Source organism: Alternaria rosae, assembly GCF_020736505.1.
Source record: "Alternaria rosae strain MPI-PUGE-AT-0040 chromosome Unknown BKA58scaffold_3, whole genome shotgun sequence".
Lineage (NCBI taxonomy): Eukaryota > Fungi > Ascomycota > Dothideomycetes > Pleosporales > Pleosporaceae > Alternaria > Alternaria rosae.
In genome coordinates, this window is record NW_025763572.1 from 1,107,724 (window position 1) to 1,132,178 (window position 24,455).

General features: G+C 51.4%; 10 protein-coding genes across 10 annotated transcripts; 5 read left to right on the forward strand and 5 right to left on the reverse strand.

The window, feature by feature from the left end:
- The first annotated feature begins 290 nt into the window (after positions 1 to 290).
- On the forward strand, positions 291 to 2,581 carry BKA58DRAFT_467237 (WD40-repeat-containing domain protein). Its single transcript, XM_046175054.1, has 2 exons — positions 291 to 1,091; positions 1,143 to 2,581. Exons 1-2 carry the CDS (start codon positions 410 to 412, stop codon positions 2,489 to 2,491), a joined length of 2,031 nt encoding a protein of 676 aa, XP_046027416.1. The 5' UTR covers positions 291 to 409; the 3' UTR covers positions 2,492 to 2,581.
- On the reverse strand, positions 2,577 to 4,009 carry BKA58DRAFT_379842 (uncharacterized protein). The gene has a single exon (XM_046169850.1). The coding sequence runs from the start codon at positions 3,750 to 3,752 to the stop codon at positions 2,745 to 2,747; it is 1,008 nt and encodes a 335-aa protein (XP_046027417.1). The 5' UTR covers positions 3,753 to 4,009; the 3' UTR covers positions 2,577 to 2,744.
- Positions 4,010 to 5,173: 1,164 nt separating this feature from the next.
- On the forward strand, positions 5,174 to 7,230 carry BKA58DRAFT_427969 (uncharacterized protein; the record flags this gene model as incomplete). Its single annotated transcript, XM_046172999.1, has 4 exons — positions 5,174 to 5,472; positions 5,526 to 5,661; positions 5,724 to 5,758; positions 5,811 to 7,230. The coding sequence occupies exons 1-4, from the start codon at positions 5,192 to 5,194 to the stop codon at positions 7,228 to 7,230; spliced, it is 1,872 nt and encodes a 623-aa protein (XP_046027418.1). The 5' UTR covers positions 5,174 to 5,191.
- A 99-nt stretch (positions 7,231 to 7,329) lies between these two features.
- Positions 7,330 to 7,788, reverse strand: BKA58DRAFT_121930 (uncharacterized protein). The gene is made up of 2 exons (XM_046164175.1): positions 7,453 to 7,788; positions 7,330 to 7,401 (listed from the first exon to the last, which is right to left on the reverse strand). The coding sequence occupies exon 1, from the start codon at positions 7,726 to 7,728 to the stop codon at positions 7,480 to 7,482; it is 249 nt and encodes an 82-aa protein (XP_046027419.1). The 5' UTR covers positions 7,729 to 7,788; the 3' UTR covers positions 7,330 to 7,401; positions 7,453 to 7,479.
- Positions 7,789 to 8,155: 367 nt separating this feature from the next.
- On the reverse strand, positions 8,156 to 9,838 carry BKA58DRAFT_121935 (uncharacterized protein). Its single transcript, XM_046164176.1, has 6 exons — positions 9,484 to 9,838; positions 9,371 to 9,429; positions 9,273 to 9,318; positions 9,068 to 9,222; positions 8,878 to 8,989; positions 8,156 to 8,827 (listed from the first exon to the last, which is right to left on the reverse strand). Exons 1-6 carry the CDS (start codon positions 9,631 to 9,633, stop codon positions 8,183 to 8,185), a joined length of 1,167 nt encoding a protein of 388 aa, XP_046027420.1. The 5' UTR covers positions 9,634 to 9,838; the 3' UTR covers positions 8,156 to 8,182.
- A 1,210-nt stretch (positions 9,839 to 11,048) lies between these two features.
- BKA58DRAFT_409829 (cytochrome P450 67) lies at positions 11,049 to 12,963 on the forward strand (the record flags this gene model as incomplete). The annotated part of the gene is made up of 6 exons (XM_046172171.1): positions 11,049 to 11,445; positions 11,500 to 11,691; positions 11,739 to 12,073; positions 12,123 to 12,256; positions 12,306 to 12,709; positions 12,770 to 12,963. The coding sequence occupies 6 exons, from the start codon at positions 11,049 to 11,051 to the stop codon at positions 12,961 to 12,963; spliced, it is 1,656 nt and encodes a 551-aa protein (XP_046027421.1).
- An 823-nt stretch (positions 12,964 to 13,786) lies between these two features.
- Positions 13,787 to 16,390, forward strand: BKA58DRAFT_356834 (GMC oxidoreductase). The gene is made up of 4 exons (XM_046168668.1): positions 13,787 to 14,341; positions 14,408 to 15,898; positions 15,945 to 16,100; positions 16,151 to 16,390. The coding sequence occupies exons 1-4, from the start codon at positions 14,231 to 14,233 to the stop codon at positions 16,205 to 16,207; spliced, it is 1,815 nt and encodes a 604-aa protein (XP_046027422.1). The 5' UTR covers positions 13,787 to 14,230; the 3' UTR covers positions 16,208 to 16,390.
- A 1,511-nt stretch (positions 16,391 to 17,901) lies between these two features.
- Positions 17,902 to 19,877, forward strand: BKA58DRAFT_356835 (uncharacterized protein; the record flags this gene model as incomplete). The annotated part of the gene is made up of 2 exons (XM_046168669.1): positions 17,902 to 18,408; positions 18,510 to 19,877. 2 exons carry the CDS (start codon positions 17,902 to 17,904, stop codon positions 19,875 to 19,877), a joined length of 1,875 nt encoding a protein of 624 aa, XP_046027423.1.
- Positions 19,878 to 20,066: 189 nt separating this feature from the next.
- BKA58DRAFT_409831 (HAD-like domain-containing protein) lies at positions 20,067 to 20,789 on the reverse strand (the record flags this gene model as incomplete). The annotated part of the gene is made up of 1 exon (XM_046172172.1): positions 20,067 to 20,789. The coding sequence occupies one exon, from the start codon at positions 20,787 to 20,789 to the stop codon at positions 20,067 to 20,069; it is 723 nt and encodes a 240-aa protein (XP_046027424.1).
- A 653-nt stretch (positions 20,790 to 21,442) lies between these two features.
- Positions 21,443 to 23,422, reverse strand: BKA58DRAFT_334683 (naphthalene 1,2-dioxygenase subunit alpha). The gene is made up of 2 exons (XM_046168226.1): positions 23,390 to 23,422; positions 21,443 to 23,156 (listed from the first exon to the last, which is right to left on the reverse strand). Exon 2 carries the CDS (start codon positions 23,121 to 23,123, stop codon positions 21,864 to 21,866), a length of 1,260 nt encoding a protein of 419 aa, XP_046027425.1. The 5' UTR covers positions 23,124 to 23,156; positions 23,390 to 23,422; the 3' UTR covers positions 21,443 to 21,863.
- Positions 23,423 to 24,455: the final 1,033 nt, after the last annotated feature.

Consider the following 24,455-nt stretch of genomic DNA (forward strand, 5'->3'; position numbering starts at 1 on the left):
CAGGGAAGCCGCGGCTGGCACGTGAGCTAAAATGGCACGGCAACGCGCGCGAAAGAGAGCAACTTGTCGATGCGACAACATTCACGGATTGTAGAGCATTTTAGACTACATGATAAAATGGAGTTTGCATCTGCGGTGTCCTCTGCGGTAGTTTCCGTTCTTCTTGCCATGTTGTACGGCAAACGGGAGGATATCTCGAGGGAAGGCAAAATCACTTAACGCCCAGGAAGGCATAGCGCAGCACGTCGGTCGCGCCCGCGACGTGCTTTGGCCGTGCGCCTTCCTCTCCAACCTCGCCGTCATCTATGTGCATTCGTCCTCTATTTCTATCGGCATCTTCAATTGCTCGCGTGTCTTCGCTTGATTGTTTATTGGTGTTGCTTGTATATGTGTACTGCTAAAAAGGAACATGTCTTCTCCATGCGCCCCTCGAAGTCTGCTGCTCCAAGAGCCCACGCCTGAGCTCTTTTCATCACCACCTCCACCATCATCCGCGACTGTTTGCTCACGCAAGCCAAAACGGCCACCGCCCATTACGCCCAAGCGCTTCACCCGCTTCTTCACCCCGCGAAACTCCAAGGATGTCTCGTCGCGCACTACCCTTACCAGGTCGGGTCGCCAACTGCAAGACATCACACGATCGGCTCTCAATCGCAGCCGGGAGACGCGGAGCACCCCACGCAAGACGGTCAACTTCGTCGACATCGAGAACCCAATGCGAACCCCCCAGAGCAGCGCGCGCAAGCGGAAGATACCTTACCTGTCGCCCGCCAGCTCCCCAGCCCAGTCGTCTCCATCGAAGCGGTCGCGTTACGTCACTCCGCCGGAAATCGATATACTTGAAGACGAGCTCGATTTGGATGAAGAGGAGCCTGCTATATACCCTGCACCTATTCGGAGGTTAACAACATTGGGTCGGCCTTCGAGAACACTGCAGCGGTCGTTCGGTGGAATACTGGGTGTAGGAAGAGGGTTCAGACGTGACCATGGGGCATCATGGCAAGACCAGGCAGCCAATTTCTACAGTGGCGCAGACGACCTACATCAGTTGTCACAGGGGGCGCCGCCCTTCTGCACGGCCAGTTGCAACAGTATGTCATTCACTCATTACCCTACGTCATCACAATACTGACAACCCCTAGCCAACTCTATGCTCGCTATAGGAGATGAAGACGGGTACATCCACCTACAAGACTCCGAAGGCGACTTCTCCAAACCCCATGTATCATGGAAAGCTCACTCCAACGCCATCATGGACGTACAATTCTCCTCGGATGACCTACACCTCGCCGCCGGTTCTGGAGATCAGACTGCACAGATTGTTGATGTTCGCACCCAACAAACTCTTGCTGTGCTGGCGAAACACAAGTCGTCAGTAAAGCAGGTCCGCTTCCAGCCCGGCGACGACAAGATGGTAGCTACTTCAAGTCGAGACGGTGCTGTGCAAATCTGGGATCTCCGATGCAAGGGCAACCAAGGCTCAATACACTCAGCTTGGGGCTCCGATGCACCGTATGCTAGTGTTGTACGCACTTTGGCTTCAGCGCACGCGGACATTAGTCTCCCGACATCCACATCGTCGGCCACCCGATCACTTTCCAACAGCAAGACCGAAAACATAAGCCGAAGGAACGATATTTCGGTGACAGCGCTGTCATTCATGCCCGCAGGCCGCGAACATCTGCTCTTGACCGCATCAGACGCATCGACATGCGTTAAGCTCTGGGACATCAGAGGCAGATACTCGCTGCGCGGGCCTGCCATCCCCATCGCAACCACCCGTCATCCCGAATCTCACAACCGCCACCGACACTTTGCCATCAACTCCTTGACTCTTAGCGGTGACGCATCCCGACTATACGCCCTCAGCAAAGACAACACCGTCTACGCCTACTCCACGAGCCACCTCATCCTCGGCGTAGCACCAGAGCTGTCCACAACCTCCTCCTCAAAACAGAAATACTGCGGTGTAGGCCAAGAAGGCCTAGGACCCATTTACGGTTTCCGTCACCAAAACTTCCACGCCGGCTCCTTCTACGTCAAGGCATCCTTGCGCAAAGCATGCGAAGACCGCACCGAGATGCTTGCGGTAGGCAGCACAGACGGCTGCCCCGTATTATTTCCAACCGACGAAAACTTCCTCAAACGCGAAACAAGACACGAGGACGACGCAGACGACCTCCCTGACATTACTAGCATTGCCGCAAAATCCACACGACCCACACTTTCCCACACATCGACAAACAGCCGCTGCCCAGATACCATTCCCATCTACGAGCACGGCACAGCTCTCATACGAGGACACGACGCAGAAGTCACCAGCGTATCATGGGCGCGTAACGGCAGCCTGATCAGCGTGAGCGACGACTTCCGCGTCCGACGATGGAAAGAAGGAAGCCAAGCCAGAGACCTCCGCATGGGCGGTGAGAGCGAGGGTAGGAGATGGCAGTGCGGATGGGCCGCAGTAGGAGATGGATATGACGACGAGTAGGATCGTCCGCGAGTTTTTGTACGACGTTGTTTATTATACCCCAGCTATTGATTGTGTAGGAATATGAATGAAGAGAAGATGATGATTGTGAAATTTGACTTGCTTGCCGGTGCTTATCATGTGTTTCTGCTAACGATGTGACATGTACCCAGCTGCTGTAATATGGCAGCACAAGGCTTGCGACACAACGCTCGGAGCAAGCGACTGCTGAGCCTCTCCCCGCCGTGCGCTATCAGACTAGACATTGACCCGCCTACCCCTTCCTCGGCCAAGGTTTTCCTTCAATCTTGGCATGCTTCGCTTCTCGATCTCTTTCTCCGTCACCTAAACTCTGCTTCTCGCTAGCCTCATTGAAGCTCCCTGGTAACAGCTTATACCCCCGCTCATCAAATCGGACCGCCTGTCTACTTTCAAAACTACCAAAAGACACTGATATCATCCCACGAGCTCCGCCTAGCATAGTACCGATAAAGCCTGTCGGTGTAGAGGGTGGAGGACTAATGGGTGAGAGCCACGAGTTTGATCGATCTGAACGCGGGGACACAGACTGTGACACCGTGGTGTCTGTCGTCTGCATTCCTTCTATCTGGTGTACATGTGCTGGTAGCGGTTTAATCGGCCGATCAAAGCTTCCAGGCATACTCGCATATGCACTCCTAGGCTCAGGCATCGCCTTCGACAGAGACTTGTACTCCAATGGCGCAGCAGGGAAATCAACCTCTTGAGACGGCCGCACTGGGAAGATTTCCCATTCGGACGCTGTAGGTGTAGACGGAAGTGAGGTATCGTATCTCGTTGGCAGTGAAGGATAAGAAATCGTGCTGTCAGTGTATGTAATCAGCGGTAGATACGGCGTAGGCGTAGAGGTAGCAGTGGATGTAGAACTAGAAGAAGACGTCGAGTTCCGGAGCGAATCAAATCGCTGTTCTAGCATCTTCCCTTGCCCGTCCACAACACCACGCTTCCTTTTCTTCCCCCACACCTCTTGGTCTCGCTGTTTTCTCTTCACCGTGTCGTTGACGTCGGCATAGATGGTGCCGTTGAAAGATTTCCACACTTCGACGCCTTTGCCGAAAACGGTTTCGACCTTACGATTTGTGTCGTCGGTCATCTTGTTTAGGTACTCTTGTGCCTCATCCTCGTTGTCTTCTTCGTCTGTTTCGGAGCCATGCGTTGTGTCCATTATGCCGGTGTTGGAGGTGGTTATGAAGGACGTGGTACTTCCTCCGTTTCGTCCCCGGAAGGTGTCAAAGAGAGACATTTTTCGTCGCTTTTGTGATGGGGCGGAGGGTGTGGGGTTGGGTAAACTGTCTATTATGTTGAATGAGGTGGATCGCGCTGTTCCGAGAACGATAGAAGGGGTGGAGTGTACTCGTGGCGAGTCGACTTATGCTAGTGAGTACATGAACAGATTCGTGAGTTGGGAGTCGGACGATTCAGTGAACGATTCTCCGAAGCCGGAGCCTAGATCTGAGCGTTGTGGTGAGCTGTGATATTTAATTTCACTGTGCTATTGAACTGAATACAGAGACGTTGATCAGCTGATATCTGAATCGCCTGCAATAATGTCTTACAATGCCTGTAATGTTCTCCGGCTGTGCCACATACCTACGTCCCAATGTCGCGCTCCCGGCGTGTTATTCCAGTCTCTTTGCCCCAATGCTTCACTCATTTTGATACCTACGATGTTCATGGCGCCGAGCCTCATGATGTTTGTTGGCATCGGCCTTTGGATGAGAGAAACGAACAGCTCTCAAGGGCAACCTTTTCTGTTTTGGCTATGATGGGTAAAGTTCAGAATCCGATTGAGAACACGCTCTTTGGTCTTCCAGAGTGAAGATATCTGAGCATGACACAGCAAGACCATGAGGGAAGAGGACAATGCTTCTCCAAAAGGTGAAGGAAGTCAGTGTCTCAAGACGGTACCTAAGTACCTACCCCAAAAACGTGTCGTAAAGGCGTCTGCTGCATTTGTGACTGGCTACCTCAGTAATGTAGTAGCGGATTACGGTTTGATTTGTGCTTCCTTGTAGGCCGTTGACGTTGAGTTCTCAGGTCGGTGGTTGGGAAGTTTGCGGACGGTCAGGAAAACTGCACGTGACGACCGACGATCGCTGACGAAATCGGCCTGCCTCGGCAGACGCGAACTGCGAACTTCACGATCGCGCGATAGCGAACGGCGGATCAAGCCGTAAGGAAGCATCCCACGAACGGCTTGTTGCCGCCGTGCCTCATGACTACATAAGTGCGTGCCGAAAGGATGCCACCCCTATCTCGATAAATCCTTAGATCGATCCGATGTATGAGGGTGGCACAGTCGATCGCAGCTTACTCGCCATCACTCATCCTGCAGCGCAAGCACCATCCTCTTACCCCAACTAGGCTCGGCATGCACTGATCGCCGCTAAAAAAGCCTTCGGGACAGAGCCGTCACACGTCAATCCTTCTAGTGGCTGTCACAACATCCAACGAGGATGCTTTTGATCTCAAACGGCAACTTGCCTTTACAGATCTTCTGCAAGCCATTATTGCGACAGTGCATAAGGCTATAGCTTCGCCGAGTTGTAATCGCTTAAGGTGTCTGCAGATCATGGGATTGTGTCATACCTAGTGAAGTACGATCCTACAGTATAAAATATGGATAGGGACACATGTTTCGTGATGTGAAAGGTACCACGTTGAGTATCACATCCCAACGCCATGCGTGTATCCGCAACGACAGTCAGTCTGTTGGCCTCTTTGGCCTCAGCCGATCTGGATAGCCCTAGCTTACTACAGCAATTCTACGCTCCTGGGCGTTTACTTGGTAACTCTTTCGGAAACCCCGGCGTTAATGCGACATACGACTATGTCATCGTTGGAGCAGGCTTGGCAGGCGCTCTCACGGCATCCCGTATTGCAGACGCGTTGCCGAACATGACCGTAGCAGTCATTGAAGCGGGATCTTTCTATGAGATATCGAATGGCAACTACAGTCAGATGTAAGTTGAATGCGAATGGTCATGTTGAGTTTGCCCGTTGACTATCAAAACAGTCCGTACTATTCGACTAAGTATGTTGGCCCGAACCCTGAAGACTACCAGCCATTGATCGATTGGGGTATTTTCACCGAGCCTATACCTGGCGCCAACGGAAAACGCTTTCACTATGCGCAGGGGAAGACACTTGGGGTATGCGGTATCCTCCCATAAGTGATACCGGTTAAGAAAACTGACCATGATTCAACGTTTAGGGCAGTTCGGCACGGAATCAAGAGATCTATCACAGGTAAATATGTCCTGGAGCATTCACGCTGCCATCGACTGACCAATTCTTCCAGAGCGACTAAAGGCTGGTACGAGTCCTTCGCAAACCTCACTGGAGATTCCGCCTACCTATGGGAAAACATGTTCCCCTTCATGAAGAAAAGCTTCTCGTTCACGCCTCCAGATGCTCGGTTCCGCGCGGAGAATGCCAGCAACGTCAACTACACACTTTCCGCCTTTAATGCTCCAGGAGGCCCTGTTCATCTAAGCTTGCCCAAGTACGCGCAACCGATAGCCTCGTACGGCCCGGACGGATATGCGGCTGCTGGTATAAGCGCGGCGAATGGCTTCTTAGATGGAAATCTTTTAGGATACGGCTACTGGCCTTTTACCCTGAGGCCCGAGGACAGTACGAGAAGTAGTACCGAGTCTGCTTTCCTTTCTCCGACAGCTGCAAGGACATCTTTGAAGATCTACCAGTCCTGCATGGCGCGTAAGCTCCTCTTCGATGAGTCCAAGCGTGCCATAGGCGTCAACGTCACCGTCGCCGGGATGAAGCCGTTCATCGTTCACGCCCGAAAAGAGGTTATCGTCTCTAGTGGTTTCATTCATACTCCTCAGCTACTCATGGTTTCTGGAATCGGACCGCGCGAAGCACTTGAAAGATACGATATACCCGTCTTGTCCGAACTCAACGGCGTGGGTCAGAACCTCCGAGATACACCCGCCATTGGTGGCGTCGTTCATCGCACGAATGTTCCTGGGAGAAGCGCCTGGGAGCGCCAGTCATCATCTTTTGACGCCGCTGTGGAGCAATACTTGAAGAATGGATCTGGCCCGCTCAGTAGTCCTGCGAGCGATTTCGCCGCCTGGGAGAGGTTCCCCGAGCGCTTTACGACGAACATGAGCCAATCAACTCTCGACTTCTTGCAGGATCTACCAAGCGACTGGCCAAACGTGGAGTATGTTTTGCAAGCTTCAGAGCGCATTCTGTCCTTGGCCCAGACTGCTAGCGACACGGGTGTCATAGGCACGATCCTAACTTCCACCACAAGCCAGGGAAATGTCACCATTCAGTCTGCTGACAATGCTGTTGCACCTGTCGTCTACATTGGTTGGCTTGATTCGCTCGAGGACCAGGAACTTGCTGTAGCAGCATACAGACGCGCGCGCACGATCGCAGCCAGCATATCCGCGTTTGGGGAAGAGATAGCGCCTGGGGCGAACATCACAACAGATGCACAGATCTTACAGTATATCAGGACGAAGGGCATGGGTGCTATTCATCACGGCGCGGCGACATGTGCGATGGGAAGAGATGCGTCGAGCGGGGCGGTCGTAGACTCAAAAGCTAGAGTGTTCGGCGTGAGTGGCCTGAGGGTTGTGGATGCGAGTTCTCTGCCGTTCTCGGCACCAGGGCACACGCAGGGTGTCACTTATGCGCATGCGGAGAAGCTGGCGCAGGATATCATTGATGCAGTAAATGATGTCTAAACTAATGTCATATGAGAAGGAACACCAGTGTACTCGTAATAGGCGTGTTGAAGTAGAATCACGTGACGCCTTAGCGTCAAGTATATAGACTAAGCCATGCCCCAGATTGAAACAATTCATCCTTCGTCTCCGAATATTCCTCCCCATTTAACAAGGGAATCATAAACGAGGCTGCAGCTGTGTTAGTGTCAAGAAATCTCATCCGTTTGACGCCAACCTTACCTGGATTAAGACCACCCGAAATAACGTCTAGAAGAAAAAGCACCACCCCAGATAGTGGCATAGATGGCGACTCCACGACTTGTGTTCACGCTCGCCCAAGGGCAGCATGTCAGTCAGGGGCCCTGTGGGGAAGGCGCAAAACAGGGCGAACACGAACGTGAAACCCTGCAAATGGACTTCGTTCGCTGATGCTCCTGCCGTGAAGAAACGTAGTAGCGGTAGTATATGAAGAGTTTCGGCTTCGAAGCGTGATAGTATGACGGCCAGTTGATACATCGTGAAAGCGAACCTGCCCAGGACCACTTCGGAAGAAGATATCTGAGACGAAGGCTAGTGGTGTTTCGAGAGTGAGGTTAGAATCGGTGCAGATTGATGGGCAAGTATCACGGAAAAAAGCTTGCATGTTGATATACGGTCGCGCAACGCTAGTTATACACCCTCTATTGGTTACCACTTACTGGCTCTGGTTATTCAGGTAGCGAGCAGCGAGCCACTCACATTCTCGGCAATCCAAATGAAAACCATGGGAAAGGCTCTTGAATGAAACTTGTCGTGAATAGAATGCACGCCTAGATTGGTATGGAAAGGATTGTTGGTGAGGCTGTATGCATGCCAGGCAGGATACCTAGGTAAACAGTACGTGTGTCCCCATACCGCATTCACATGGGGCCAGTGAATATTTAGGTGTATGTCCAGGTATGACGATAATAAACGCTTCTAACCTTGAGACTTACATACTCTTCAGGTAATAGTCCGAGGTGATGCCGGCGGGTTCTTTGCGCCCTGTACAGTCTGACGTCTTTACATCGTAATCCTTCGTAACCTTTATAGCACCAATATCGCCCTCTGGAGCCAAGTGTCCTGTCTGTGATGTCGCTCCGCCCTTCCGACACAGCTCTTCTTCCGACTCAGTAGCTGTGACTCCTTGTTCCAACCGTGTGATACTTCCTCTACGAGCCTTCTTCCCCCACCTCGAACTACGCGGCCCTTTTGCTTCAGAACCAATAGTCACAATCTGGCCAAGCGATGAGAGCTTGTAACCTTTCTGGGTTGAGCTGCCTCCTCCAGGCCCTGATCCAGATGAGCTTCCACCCCCAAATTTTGTCCACAATGCCTTGAGGCTCGGCAGGTTGACCGCAATGATGGCAAACTGTATTTCGAGAGCCGCGACGATGACCATCTTTCCCAGCACCCACGATGTATCCGGTGAGTCGTTGAGCTCGAGGAGGGGCATGAGTCGGAAACATGCGATGATAACGGAACTGCTGCCAAAGACCATGACGCCTAGTACTGCAGCTTTGCGTCGAAGCGACATTTGGAGGTTCATGACGGTGTATATGGGGAGGATGAGGATGTAGAAGTCTTCTAAGATGTTCTGCGACACGATCAGTAATTCGTTCTTTGGAAATGCAGTCCTGCGCTTACGAGGATGGAAGGCGCTATGAGAAGAACGAGTTTGCTGATGCAGACAGCATCTGGATGCGTGCCTGGATGGAGGATCTCATCAAAGGGAACGCATTGAAAACATGCCAATAGACTGTCTTGAGGGTCAGAACGAGACTACCCAGCGGTATGAAGAACAGATTTTGGCCCTGATGGTGGAGGCAGCACATACATGTTAATAATCAGAATGGCACCGTTCAAAGCTCCGCCGATGTATACCGCTATTCGAAAAGTAGGGCTCGGTGAAAGACGGAGGTAGAAAAGGAGGAAAGCTGATTTGATCACCCAGTGAACTGAGTAGTAAACCACTTCTTCAATGAACAGCCACTTGATATTTGTCAGAATGGTCCAGAGCGAGTTTCAATTTTGGGTCATACTTTGAGGATCTCCAGCTGCTGAACACCGCTGAGAGCATCCATGTGTCTGCGCCAATGGTAAGTGATAAATCATCAGGGAGTAATCGAAGTGGTCGTACAGTCCGCATCCCCAATATATGAACATATGCAGGACGACTTGTTGTCCAATACTGAAGAGCTACAAGCTTGTTAGCCATGCGAATGTGGATGTGTTGAGATCTGGAACACGTACGAGAATCAAGACCGCGAAGTTGTCATCCCATCCTCTAGTCCGCAGCACAAAGTGCCGGCAATAGAAACGAAGGAATATAGAAACCGTTCCAAGGAAGAAAGAAACATATGCCACAGCATAAGCCAATGGTTGGAGAGTCGTCAGTCCCATCGCCACGACAGTATTCTCTCGAATATGTCAACTCTCGAACTGAGCGGAAGCTCGACAATTGAAGAAGTACCTATAGGAGATGAACGCACACAAAAAGAAGTCCTCGTCATGCCCCGTTTACGGACGGTTTCAAGGCCTGGCACCAACACCCTGCCCTGCCCACCCCCACGGGCTCGAGATAAATATCCCCGATGCATCAAACCGAATGCGATATATGCATGACCATGTTCGGTAAGTGATGTCCATAGTTGAGCTTTGTTTTTAAAGCACTCCTGTCGGATCCTCCGCATCCTCCGGGATAAGTTGTGCTTCCAGGCCGCTATGCATGACTAGAGTTGTGCTTCATTGCGTTAAGCGGGCGCCTAGGGAGCGGGCAGGTTGGCCGTGTGGGTTTACGGCTCGACCCTCGACCTAACCTAGTGCGAGGGCTGCCCCGAGCTGGCGACAAGTACAAGCTCGGCATGCGTTTAAAACAAGCGAACATAGGCAGCTTCTTGACATCTTCCCCGGTATATCTAGCATGCCTCTGTAAAGCGATGCGTACAAGATGCGAAATGAGGAGCGTGGCAACGTCTCCAACCCGAAGACTCTACCTGGGCAGCTGGAGGAGGCCCGATTGTTGGGAAAGATGTGCGTATATGGGTGGCCTGGCATGAATCGTAAGAAGCGAAGGATCCTTCGTACTGCGCATTTGCCGCAACAAGACGTGGTTCCCGTTGGTCGAGTCGCTCGACGTCAACGCGTGGTCCCCAGGGGAGCGGGTGAAGACGCCGGCCGTGGCTGCAGGCGAGCCGCTTCCGCGTCCCGCTAGCAAAGCCGTGCTGCCAGGCGGCACGTCCACCACAACAGCCGTTAGCTTCACTGCAACAAGCGCCCAAGTGGGACACCCGATGCTCCTGAACAATACGTAGATGCATACGGAAATCCACTGAGAGCGAATTTTGGTCGCTGAAGTCTAGGTGCCCTTCAGCTGCGTTATCGTTGCGAGCATCGAGCCCCAGGCCCACCGTGCAGACGATGCAGTCATTGGACAAGAGACGGAAAACTTGAGACGTGGGTTGTACAGGGCATGCTGCAGCTAGCAAGGCTCGCCAGGAGGAGCGAGGGCCTATCAGAGGTCGCTCAATTACCTTGAACCGTTCGGAGTTTAGGCAAATCAAAACCCCTCGAAGGATGCGCGCTACTCCTGCATCTTCATCATGGGGATTTTCGGACCGTGGAGAAGATACCAGCCGTCTTCAGTCCTCGCGGAGGTTTACTAGAAACGACCAAGTGAGCAAGTAGCGCGTGTTGGCTGGGATGCCTATATTCGAAGCCATGCACCTTAGATTCTGTCTCCGCGTCGAAGCCCTGCCCGTTTCCTCGACATCTTGAATCCCACTGGAGAGCTGTGGTAAACCCTCAGAGCTTCCGCGATGACCATGGAAGTCTTTCAAGATGCCGCTCAGCGCAGCGTGTCGCAAGGCGTCGCAGCCGCTGTTTTATTTGGCATCGTCTTCCACCTCTCAATTCGACCGTTCGAGTTTGAGCTGGTCATGTTCCACTTCATGGCAGCTTTCACTTTGAGCTTCTTCGGGATGTTCTACGTCTTTGGTTTGACGAAAGCTCTACTCTTTTCAACCAGTTTCAGTACCGGGTTACTCGCCAGTATTGCTCTATATCGATTAGTCTTCCACCGATGTCGAAAATTCCCAGGGCCGTTCGCCGCGAAAGTCTCCAAGTTTCACGCTGCAAGCCTAGCAGCGAAGGACGTCAAATACTTCAGGGAGCTGGAGAAGATGCACGAGCAGTACGGTGACTTCGTGCGCACAGGTGAGCAAATACCTACTTGATGCTCCGCATCAGGGGATATTAATGTCATCAAAGGACCGCGAGAGATCAGTGTTCTACGCAAATCAGCCGTTCCGATTCTTTATGGGCCCAATTCGGAATGTTTGAAGTCAACATGGTACGGCCAAACCGGAAACGACCCGAAGAAGTGTTCCGTACACATGACACGTGACTTCAACAGCCACCGCCTTCGCCGTCGTGCATGGGATCGCGGGTTCTCAATCAAAGGTGTGTACGAGCTCACAAGCCACACGAGCACTTCTAACTTTGCAAAGCACTTAACACCTACGAACCACGTATCAAGGCAAAGGCGGACTTGTTCAAGACTCAACTGGCAACCAAAGGAGCAACCTCAATGGATGTGTCCACCTGGTCAATGTTCTTCAGCTTTGACGTCATGGGTGAGGTCGGCTTCGGCAAAGACTTTAACAATCTTACAAGCGGTGTCGAGCACCCTGCCATTAAGGGAGTGCATGCACACATGACCATGCTGGGAATAATGAGCACTGTTCCTTGGTTGTTGAACGTTCTGGGCTCTATCCCAGGAGCGGCGGCGGGCTATTCGGACTTCTTCTCTTTCTGCGCAGGCCAGATTCGCGAAAAACACAAGGTATGTGTCATGGTTGTACTACAGGTGACAAGTGACTAACGAAATATAGACCTGGGACGGCGAAAAGTATCCGCAAGACGTTGTGTCCTGGTTACTCAAGGCTGTCAAAGAGAACGACGTCTCAGCGTCACCAAGTCCAGAAGCGCTGGAGGACGATTCGAGAGTGATGATCATTGCCGGAAGGTACGCAACTCTGATGAAGAGACCCCAAGTCAATGCTGACGGGAGATAGTGAAACAACCGCCACCACGCTCGCAGGAGCTCTCTACTACCTCGCCAAATGTCCCGACAAGCAGAAAAAGCTCCAGCAATTCCTCGATCAAGCAATGCCGGGTGGATACAGCCAGTGGTCATACGAAAAGGTCAAGTCGATCTCTTATCTGGATGATTTCCTCAGCGAGACACTGCGACTTCGTCCGGCCCTATTGACTGGTGGAGCACGCGAAACACCAGCAAAGGGCATCCAAATCGACGACACGTACATTCCCGGCAACACGAACGTTGTGATCCCGGTCTCGCTCATCCAAAGAGACCCTCGATGGTGGCAGCAGGCTGAAGACTTCGTCCCGGAGCGGTTTGGCGAAAAGAAGACGGAGATGGAGACTGACCAGGCTCCCTACCTGCCTTTCTCTCTGGGTAAGTCCATTTATACGGTTGTCGTTCTAGACTCGCAGGCAGCAGCTAACATCCTCATAGGCGCATACAGCTGCCCCGGCAAGAACTTGGCCCAAATGAGCTTACGTATCTCGCTTTCGATGATCGCGCAGAATTTCGACGTCTCCTTCGCGCCTGGAGAGACTGGAGAGGCATTCGAGAAGGAGATAATGGACACCTTCACCGTGACGCTTCCGGCTCTTCAGCTGCGGTTCACTCCGCGAACGGGTGCCTGAGTGTTGGGCGAGGGATGCTGCTAGGCATGCGACTTGGATGTGCCTTACATCGGGGCCCGGAAGGACGAGAGCATGTGCATGTCCGTATTTCAACTATGGGAGTTGGCAGTGAAAGACTGAGGATGTGTAGTAGTACCGAATTTAATTGGAGAGGTCATGAAACCTCCAGTTGTCTTACGCAGCTATCCAAACTGGTTTTCCGATCGCGATGGTTGTACGCACAGACGTAGTACTAGTAGCTCTTTCGCGCGATCCGTTTTCCAAGCGGCTTGGTGTTGTCTAGATCTCGAAAGTATTTTGGTAACGCGACGCGCGAAGCATTGGGGAGTGAGTTGAATGACAGCCAGCTCTTCAGCACACAATGACGATTGGGGAAAAGGTTCGTTCTACAAGGATTCAATGTTACTTACCCTGGCTTTGATGCTCTGTGCGTGCGCTTGTTCGGAACATGTCTTCATAGTCAACCTCGATGTTTTGTGTTGGGCGGAATAGTCGCAAAATCATGTACTCAAGGAAGCATCGCATCGCTGTGCCAAATCGGGTTCCATGGGATCAAAAGGTACAAAAGCATACAACGTCATCAAGCTCCCAATACCAAAAACAAAAACTCGGCTAAAGTTCCAGCTCAAACATCCGCTAGCGCTCGAGCCCAGAGACCAAAAGACGGCACGGATTCTATAGCGCACGCAGGCGGTACTTAAATTTGGCTCCAAACGGCTGTCTCCAGGGATAGGGCTATGAGTTCCAATGCGCTCAGACTCATGCCTAAATAATCATAGGGAAGCTTGCTAACTCGGCCTCGGCTCTTCGGGGCATCTGAAGCCTCCAATAAACTATATTCTGTGGCTTTGAGCTACGATTACATAAAAAGCATTCTCACGCTGGCTGAGTGTTCGTGAAATAGAAGCCAATGTTTCATAGGCAGATGCAGCCGAGCGATGAACCTGGATAAAAAAGCTTGGCGGGTAATCTTCCGTTCAAAGTGGCTAGGTATCCTTACTCTAGACCTACTTGAGCTCAGCCTTTTATTGCGCCATGCTCTCCAGACCAGGCCTGGGGGTGTTGTAGTTCGTAACTTTTCCAACTTAACGTGATGTCCAAGATCGCAGAAAAGCCATAGTCTGTGATTGAGCCCGGCATTCGGATATCACTAGCAATGCCCAGGACTTGGATGGAGCAGAAGCGTGTATATAGGAAGAATGATCGCCAGGTTTGATATGGCATCATCGGGAGACTGCAGCTTCTTGATCTTCCAACGCCAGTCATCATGCGAACTTCACTGTCACTCGTTGCTTTGTTAACTTCCTTAGTCTCTGCTGTACCGGTTGCAGAGCACGAAAAGAGACAGAACGCAGAATTCGACTATGTCATCATCGGTGTACGTTGTCGCACATCTATTTCGCTCCAGCATACGAAGAAACGGGTATGCTAACACCTAGTAAAGGGTGGTACCGCAGGTCTTACACTTGCGAATCGGTTGTCAGAAGACAGCACCATGAAGGTCGCTGTAATCGAGGCCGGTGCTCTCTACCAGGTCACGAATCCGCTTCTATCGTCGACTCCAGCTGGGGATGTGTTGTGGTCAGGCTCCAGCCCATTGGATCAGAACCTTCTTGTAGACTGGAACTTCATTACAGCTCCTCAAGCCGGCGCAAATGGTAGACGAGTGAAGTACGCGCGAGGAAAATGCCTGGGTGGAAGCTCGGCTCGAAACTTCATGATCTACCAGCGCGGCGATCGCGGCTCGTACCAACGCTGGGCAGACCAAGTCGGAGACGACTCGTACACTTTCGACAACTTGATGCCGTACTTCAAGAAGTCTGTCAAGTTTACACCACCCAATACCAATCTCCGTGCAAGCAACGCCTCGGCCGAATACGTCGCGAGTGCCTTCGATACTAGCGGTGGGCCTCTCGATGTTTCTTACGCGAACTACGCTGGACCTTTCTCGAGCTACATGGAGGGAGGTATGAACGGCATTGGTATCCAAACCAGGCCCGACTTCAACTCCGGAGAACTCATGGGAGCACAGTACTGTAGCTCGACGATCACGCCCGGAAACCAGAAGCGCGCATCGAGCCAAACAACCTTTCTTGAGGCTGCGAAGAGTCGTTCTAACCTCAAGGTATACACTCTGACACGCGCTGAGAAGGTCATCTTCAATAACGAGAAGCGCGCCACTGGTGTCAAGCTACCCCTTGGAAGCATCCTTACCGCAAAGCGAGAAGTGATCCTTTCAGCCGGTGCTTTCCAATCTCCCCAGCTGCTTATGGTCTCTGGAGTCGGTCCTGCGGCACAACTCAAGAAGTTCAACATTCCCGTTATTGCTGATCGTCGTGGTGTTGGTCAGAATATGCAAGATCATATTTTCTTCGGTCCAACCTACCGCCACAAAGTCCAGACGTTCACAAAATTAGCCAATGATCTTCTGTATGTTGGCGCTCAGTTCGCATTCGATTACAGCGTGCATAAGCGTGGTCCACTCACCAACCCCGTCTGCGACTTCCTAGCCTGGGAAAAGGCTCCTCGCAACCTCATCTCGTCAGAAGCTGCGGCAGTGTTGGATCAGTTTCCTGCTTCTTGGCCCGAGATCGAATACCTCTCTGCACCTGGCTATATTGGTGATTTCTCCAGTCTCTTCGCAAGCCAGCCCAAGGACGGCTACCAATACGCGTCCATTCTCGGCGCTCTCGTTGCGCCCCTCTCGCGTGGCTCAGTGACTATCACAAGCTCTAGCACAGCTCAGCTGCCTTCAATCGACCCGGGCTGGTTGACTGACCCCACTGATCAAGCCCTTGCAGTCGCTGCCTACAAGCGCATGCGTCAAGCCTTTGCTACAGACGCCATGAAGGCTGGTCTTGCGGATACGAAGGAATACTTCCCTGGACCTAAGGTTGAGACTGACGAGCAAATCCTCAATACCGTTCGCGACACAGTAAGTCTTCCTAGTCTACCGATCCTGCATGTACTAACAATGGCAGCTGATGACTGTGTGGCACGCGTCTTGTACGTGCAAGATGGGGAAAATCGATGATCCAGATGCGGTGGTGGATAGCAAGGCGAAGGTTATCGGCGTGACCGGTCTGAGGGTGGTCGACGCCAGCTCTTTTGCACTGTTGCCTCCTGGGCATCCACAGGTAGGTCATCTTTATCCCGCTTCGTTGGTGCATCACTAACTTTCCATCAGAGTACGATATACGCGTTGGCAGAGAAGATTGCCGATGATATCAAGCGCAGCCGTTAGGTCGCGCGCGCCGGGTACTAGGTGCTAGGTTGGAGAGGTTCAGCGCCAGCAGCGCCCTGGCGGATTGGTAGCAGGTAGATGGGGTGACCATTAGCGAGTCCACTTTTGCCGTTAGTAGTCCAGCCCTGATCCAACCCCAAAAAGAACACCTTCTAGACTTCTCCTTGCTTTTGTGAACACCGCCATTCGAAAATCGAGTACGGGACTTGATGCGTTCAGCGAGTGGCTCATGGCATTGTACTGGGAAGGCGTTGCCGGGTGCCGCGCGGCCGCCCATCTTGTTGCATTGTGCCGTGCCGCGCGGCCAAGCCAAGCCAAGCCGTTCCCTCAGTTTTAACACCATATAAGTCACGAACAAAGGCTTGTTCCAGACTGTGCTTGCAGCAACAGTGTCGCTGGATTCAGGAGAATCGACCAATCACACGAAAAATGTGCAAGTACTTGGCATTGACGACTGTCTGACCTTTGACTCTCGACACGGGTGCTGCCGTCCTGGCGAGGAAGATAACCGAGCCGATCCCTTTGATCCGACGGTTGCTGCATCAAATTGCCAGATCTCGCAGTCCCAGCTGTCTCATAGGGAAGTATTGGCACAATAATAGGTCGTCTGGGTGTGCATATAACCAGCGAAGCGCCCTTCTCATGCTACCTGCCGAAGTAGGTAAGCTCCTGAACACAGCAGTAAGGCTATGGGAATTGGTGGCGATGGCATATCGCAGCATGCTCGAAGACCGTTCTAGCCAAGTCAAAGAAGCGTGGCTTGCACCTTCACCACTGTATCTTATTTGGGACCTCGCACGTGGTCGAGAGTCTGCCACGGGTCAGTCATCCGGTGATGCGGCAAGAAGATCACGAAGCCGTCGTAGGAAACACGTATGTTGTAGAGCAAAGGCTGCGCTCTGCGGTGCCGAGATTTGCCACCCTATAGTGGACAAGATCCAAACGAAGGACGCTGTCCTAAGCTGATTGCTATCATCGTTCCCGCCGCAACCCTCCTTCCTTCTCCTCAATTACTGTGAAAATCTCGTTCGGTCAAGAGGAAGGGTTCATATCCTACCATTACTACGAGCGAGCATCGCCCATGTCCGAGGTATTCTGCAGGAGTAGTCTCTGCCTGCTTCGAGCAGTATCAACATAGGCCCAACCACGGTCGTTTTCATGAGTATAGTGACTTATCTCATTTCCGGTGCGCAGACCCAAGAACCCAATCGTGGTCAAATGCCAGGGTATGGAGAGAGAAGTGTCAGCTGGCGTGCGCACTCTTGTGAAGGCAGTTTGCCTGGTTGTAGTTGGTCAGCCACTGAACCGGTCAGTCTTTGTACTACCACACCATCCCTCCCAACGAACATTGCATTGGCGCTTACGACAAGGCAAACGATATTCCAGGGTAGTATTGTCGCCACTTTATACTTACACTCTGCATGGAATCTAGGAGTGTCAGCTGCAATGTATTCAGGGGAAAAATTCGAGCCATGTGTGGTGTTTTATTTATACCTTTCACAAGCTTGATGTGCCTAGATTATTCTTCCCTAGGCCGCCTTCTGAATAGAACGCTATTGAAATTGGGTGAGTATGCATTAGGATATGAGTGAATACATTTACTGATGCATTAAGACAGCAACATATTCAGCACCTCCAGCATGGAAGACTTCAGTAATGAAGATCCTGCGAAGCCAATCTTCATTGCCTCCAGCATGAATTCCAGCGACGTAGAATCTGAGAAACAAATGGCGAGAACCCACACTCTTTCGGGGATTGTTCAGATCGCTCTTGCCTTCGTAACGGTGTTCTGTCCTTTGGTTCTCATAGCAACTCTGCTTTGTCTCTTCGTCACACTCCCGATCTGGACGATACAGAATACACCCCAGGAGAACGCAAATCTTCCCATGGAGCCTCTGGATGATTCATTTCTCACAACAAAGATCTTCAGTCACCACGTGACGCTCACTAGTTCCTTTGCCTCCAACGTGGCTCAACTTGCTGCTTCGCCGTTTCTACTACTTTTCTCGTTCCTTGTCGCGCTCGAGCTATCAAACCGACATGATTCCCTGGATCAAGATACGACGAAACTTTTACGAGGCGATCGGAAGGTTTTGTTCAATTGGACTATACTTCGGTTATGGCCTGTCCGGAAAACAAGGATCACGAATGCAACGAGAATAGCTGGCGTAGGTGCTTTGATATCTATCGCTCTTACGTACGTATATACTTTATTACGACATGGATATAGGTTGCTGACTATTACATTAGTGTACTGTTACTTGTCGGAGGTAGTTGTGTGCCTTTCTAATTTCGAACGAAGCTGACAACAGCAGACAAAGTATTGCAAGCAACTATAGGCCCGACAGTGCAGCGCGTTTATGTCGATCTTGGACTTCCTTACTACACTGGTAGCTTCAAGATCAATGAAACGACATGCCCACCCCAGGAAACGATACCCGACGTATATGCTGAAATCGCTCTACCTCCTTGCTCGATCGATAACCAGACAAGTCCTTGGACAATTTGGCAAGCGCCTACGGCGTATCGAGTTCTTGCGGCAGGGTTGCTGAACCAAACCGGCGACTACAACAAAGAGGACTTCAACGCTTTGTGGAACGCTAGTGACTCGGGCACATTCGATTTTACGCAACTCGTTACGCACATCGACCGCGTGACACGCGATCAGCATGTCCATTATTTCGATCCTATGTCGGCACAAGAAGACAGTTACAGCCAAAAGCCCAGGAAAACGGACATCGTGAGCGGAGATTACGACAGACTTGGTCTCGACTATATCGCGAACACAACCTCCATTGTGACCAAGTGCCGTCCTGTTACTCAAGAATGTGGGTTGCGTAGCAGCACAGAAGATGATTCTTCAGTACCATACCACTGCTCAGATTCATTGAACGGCGACTTGAATGAGATACCGGCGAACGGTTTAGAGCGGCTCAAAGGTTGGAACACCACATTCTACGACGGTAACAGCGGGGACCCACGAAGTGTCTCCATCGCATCTCAGCTGAATCCTTTCAGCTATAACGTCACAGTCATCGTGGACAGTATCAACATTGGTGGTCTTGAACACTTCAACGATCCACAGGTACCCAAAGGAATTGTTGTCGGGGTGAGTGACGGCCGCGTAGGCTTTGCACTCTCGTGCACTTCAACCGTCTACGACGTCACATACTCACTCGTCGATGGCAATGTTTACACTTTCAACACGACTCGAGCCGAACCACGCACCGCAGCCATCGTCAAAGCGCCACTGCAAGCCGGCTTTGGTAGTTATGCACTCTACGAGAAAGCTGCGATGTCCGTGTTACTTACCAATTTGACGGTTATGGATGCGATGGAACTAGCGTTCAGCCAAACCTTTTTGGCGCTTGCAGCTGGTGTTTACAGCCCAGCCCCGAATCTTGAGGAGCGATATCGCTATGATCTCGAGCTGACGAAGATTGCTAAAGGTCCATTTTACTTCTTGGTAGTTTGCATGTTTTTTTACGCGTTTGTCGTTCTGGTCTTCGCAGTGATTGCGCTCAGCATCTTCTGGAGGAGCGATGTGGGAGAATGGCAGGCTCGATTGATACCCGCTTCACCGTGGTTTCCTAACCTCCCTCGTGCGGAGGGAGGGATTTTGAATCGTTCCTATCTCTGGTACTGCCGGAGCCGTGAGTGGTTCCAATAGATACCAATTCAATGTTGCTTTGTTTTATTTTTTCACATTCACATAGCTGCACTCCCAGGTGGAGTTCAACCTTATTTCCCACTACGTTTCTTGGATGTATAGTTAGACAGAGAATGAATATAGTAACGGGTGAGTTCATGTTTGCAGACCAAAAGCCAAGTGCAACATAATGTCCACTCTCATTGATTCTTACTGTGCAGTCACCTTCTCTGCAAGTTCAGGCAACGTTTCGGCAACAATGTCCATCTTTCCGAACACGTCATCCATGGCCTCCTTTTCCAACACCAAACAATACGCTGTTTTGAATCCGGCCCTTCCCGCTGCGCTTACGTCCCAACCGTGTGCAGCCGCAAACCAAAGATCACCAGCTTTGCCGTCAACACCGATCTTTTCTTTCAGCTTCTCATACGCCTTGAGATCTGGCTTTCCCACACCAACATCGTCGCAAGTAACAATATGCTCGTTGTCGATGTCAATGTTGCCACTCTCAAAGTATCCCAAAACTCTTGGACGATCTCCACTAGTGAACGCCCAGACCGTCCAACCAGCCTTCTTCATTATATCCACACATTCCTTTGCGCCTGGCCGAACCTCACACTTCCTGTACTCCTGTATGAAGTACTTCACATCTTCCTCAGTCGCTACACTGCGCGGCTCCGCTGCGCCGGCGAAATGCAGAACGCGGAAGAAGATGGATTCGAAGACCTTCGCGAAGGGTACGTAAGAGCCCGAAATCGAGAGATAGGTATATTCACGCTCTGCGCTCTCGAGCCATGAATAACCAAGTAGACGGGCGGAGATGTTGTTGGCCTTGAGTTTGGGGCCCAGGCGCTGGTCGATGACGGCGTAGAAATGCTCATGCGACACAAGCGTGCCAACTATATCGAAGACGATGTTCTTGGCCTCGGACATGGTACCCGACTTGGTTGATGTGAGGGTCTTTGATGTGATCTTTGGCTAGGCTATTGATGTATGTTTTTTTTTGTCAATTCTGCGTTGTGATGAGGGGCTTCATACAAAGCATGTCAATTACGCCCCGCGCGTCATCAGCTGTCGCAATAACGTGAAATTCTTGGCATGTTTTGCTCTGATCTGTCAGAGTGTCTGCGTCTACTTCCTGTTCTCCTTCAGGTGAGAGCTTTTCTTAACAAAAAGAAAGAAATATACAAAGAATGCCAAATCTCACGAAGCAATGCGACACCTGATGGTGATGCGCTTTGATGACGTCATCACATAACGTGACATGCGCCATGCTTTGGGATGGATCGCACATATGGCATTCTGCGTATTGCCACTAAGGTAATGGCGATATCTCATCAGTTCTCCATGATGACCACGTGTACTTGTGTGACGCTGGATAGGGCTCTGCAAAGATGGGTGCATCGCAAAGGTTGATTTCGTCGCGCCAGATGCAGCTCCCATCATCGAATTTCGGTGCCTTCACCTTTAGTCAAATAATCGTCACCATACTGATTACTCAACTCCTTCATGCGCTATCATCAGCTCATCTGAACCGTCATCGTTATCGCATCGTTCGCGAACCAACGACTATCTCAAGTAGCACCACTGCATCTGATTGGACGGCGCACAATCTTTCCCAATTAGGACCGAAACACCGTGCGATATCAAAAGTCCGTTAACGGCGGTGCAGATCTCGTACTGCGACGACGCGCGGATGTGCTCATCTGAGGAAGAAAGATTGGGATACTGATACGTCATGCTAAAGGAAGAAGCAGACAGGGTCAAACCCATACCCACAAATGCGTGTCACTAAAAGAGCCAAAGACAATGTGTCGTAAAGACATAAAGATGGATTCTACATAGAGAAAGGGAAGGAATATATGCGCTATGGAAATCATCGCTAAGAGTCATAACAAAGAATGTTGTCAAACAACAAACCCCAAAGTACGAGTTCAAAGCCTCCAGTACTCATAACACCCAAACACCAAGGCCATGCATCATGAATCGTGACAGTCAAGTCTCTGCTTACCAAGCAAGATCGCTCTTCTCGTTGTCATTGCCACAGGCAAGACCCTCGCAGAAGTCTTCCATTTCTTTGCTGATGGCTGAGGTACCAGTAGGCTCGAGTTGCTGCTTAGCAGGCCAGATCTTCTGACCGGCCTTCTTCTCCTTCGCGCCGTGCTCCATGACAATCTCACGACATCGCTTCTGGAAGAAGAGGGGACCCTTCTCCATGTGTGGGTGAAGCTCGCCGTTGACGAAGATGCCAGCCTCGATGTTCTTCTGTGCACGCTCACATAGAACCTTGTCCTCGCCCATGACGCGCTTGTAGGTGTCGCTGATGAGGAGAAAGTCCTCTTCCTTTGAGTGCTTGTTGCGCCAGACCTCGTAGTACATGACTGACTCGGTAGGTGACTTGGGCATGAACTTCTGCATGAAGAGGAAGTGTTTTGTGACGGTGAAGGAGGCGTTGGGGAAGCAATATGTGGAGCAGATCTCTTGGCCGAGGTCCTTGCGGTCTTGAGGGGTCTTGGGGTCGTGCTGGATGTGGTCGGCTGAGCAGTAGACGTCGTAGCTCTCGAGGTCGATCAAACCTGTTGTGAGATCGGGGTGTGTGCTCTTGCAGTGGTAGCACTCGTTGAAGTTGTCTGCGAGAATCTTCCAGTTAAATGGCCCGTCGAGGTTCCAGGTGTGGTCAAACTCGTAGTCGTCAAAGTTGAATTGACCGAAGCGTGCCTGTTCATCGACGTGGTCGAACTGTGACTCCCACGATACTTCGGGCTCCTTCTTCGCATCCATGTTGATCCAGACAAAGCCGTTGCGGTCGATACGTGTGTGAATGGGGAAGAGACCGTTCTTGGCCTTCTCAAAGTTTTGGAGCTCTTGGTATCCCGGCGCCTTCGCGAGCTTGCCGTTGAGGCCATATGACCAGCCGTGGTACTTGCAGGAGAAGATCTTGGCATTACCTCCATCCTTCTCGACGACGGGATATGCGCGGTGTCTGCATACGTTGTGGAATGCGTTGATCTCACCGGACCGGTCCTTGGAGACGACGATGTCGTAGTTGGCGACGTTGTAGCGAAGGAAGTCGCCAGGGTTCGCGAGTCTCGATTTGTGGGTAAGAATGAGCCATCTTCTGGTGAAAATAGCGCGTCGCTCAAGTTGGTACATCTCTTCAGAGGTATACCAGTTGGCAGGGAGGGCCCGTACAGGCTGGTTCTCCGGTGGAGCCTGTGCGGCGGCTGAGCCGCCAAAGCCAAGGTAGCTCAGGAGTGACCCGACCATTATGAAGAATGTGTATTGAAATGTGATGTTGTGCTTGTTTTAGAATAGTGGCGTGCTAAAGGTAGTTGGAAGCGACCACGATTGTGTGTTGGGCAAGTCTGTTAGAGACGATGAAGGTCAGGTTGCGGATGTTGCGGGCGTTATTATACCCTCTTCTCTAGACTCTTAACTCCTCAACCTTATCAAGTAAGACAAACAACTAAGTCCCCATGGGGTTATGGCTTCCATTCGCGCCCGAGGAGCGATAACCAGTGGGATGTAGGAACGTAATTCGGCTGCAGGTGACCGTCAAGCGCCACACAACCTGACTATTCTTTACGTCTCTCCGTTACCGCACGTTCTGCCATCGTGATCAATTCAACATTCTAGAATATTGTGCTTGAGCTTAACGGCGTCATGTTACTGGGCAGCGTCGTATTACCCCAGAGTAGTTTCATTGACTGTGCATGTAATGCAGGAGAAAGTCATGGTGACTGAACGTATAGACCGTTCTCGTCATTGCCCCTCATGTTGGCACGGACTTGAATGGATCTGATTTCCAAATGCGGACAACGGACGCCAGCCCAAGGCGCGATGAGTCTGCGACCACCAAGTTCTGACGGAACTATTACGGTCGCATTATCCAAGTGCTATCGCGCCCTTATCGAGAATATTCGCTGACGATGTTGATCGCAGCTGTTATCTTCGAGATATCAAGATAGCGATGCTATCTCGATGAGCTGTCCGGCTTGGGTGTGGTACCGCAGCTGATAACGTCTGCTAGACTATAGCCCGTCGTACTCTGATCGAGGGTATCAAGCGAAGGTCGGAGCATACACATCATTGAGCGCGTTGTCAGTGAGTGCGAAGTGGCGCGGCATGAGTCGCGCAACGTATACGACAGCAAGGCGTCACTGGTCTGGATGGCAGCGCCCCTATTCGTAGATGATTACCGTAGCAACTTGCGTCTCACTACCCCTCCTGATAGTATGGAGAGTAGTCGGGAGGCTTTGGGTGCTTTCGGCAATCGCAGTCGTGATTTTGCCCGAATGGTGCTGACAGCGCAGCAAAGTGTTGCGTTGGGCCTGACTTGACACTGGAGGCGTTTGGGGTGATTTGGCGATATAAGTTGTCGCTTGTCTCGCATCATCGACTCATCGATGAATGCAATCAGAGACAACTTCAAGGTGAGTCCATTGCGAAGACTGCTCAGGGCGCGACTCAGTGATCGAGGGCATGCGATGTGGGTGACACCACACGGGGTCGGCATCATGGTCCAGATGGTTCTGCCTTTCTGCACGTGGTGCTGCGCAATTGCCGATTAAAGGGGGTGTGCTCTCGAGAAACCCCGTA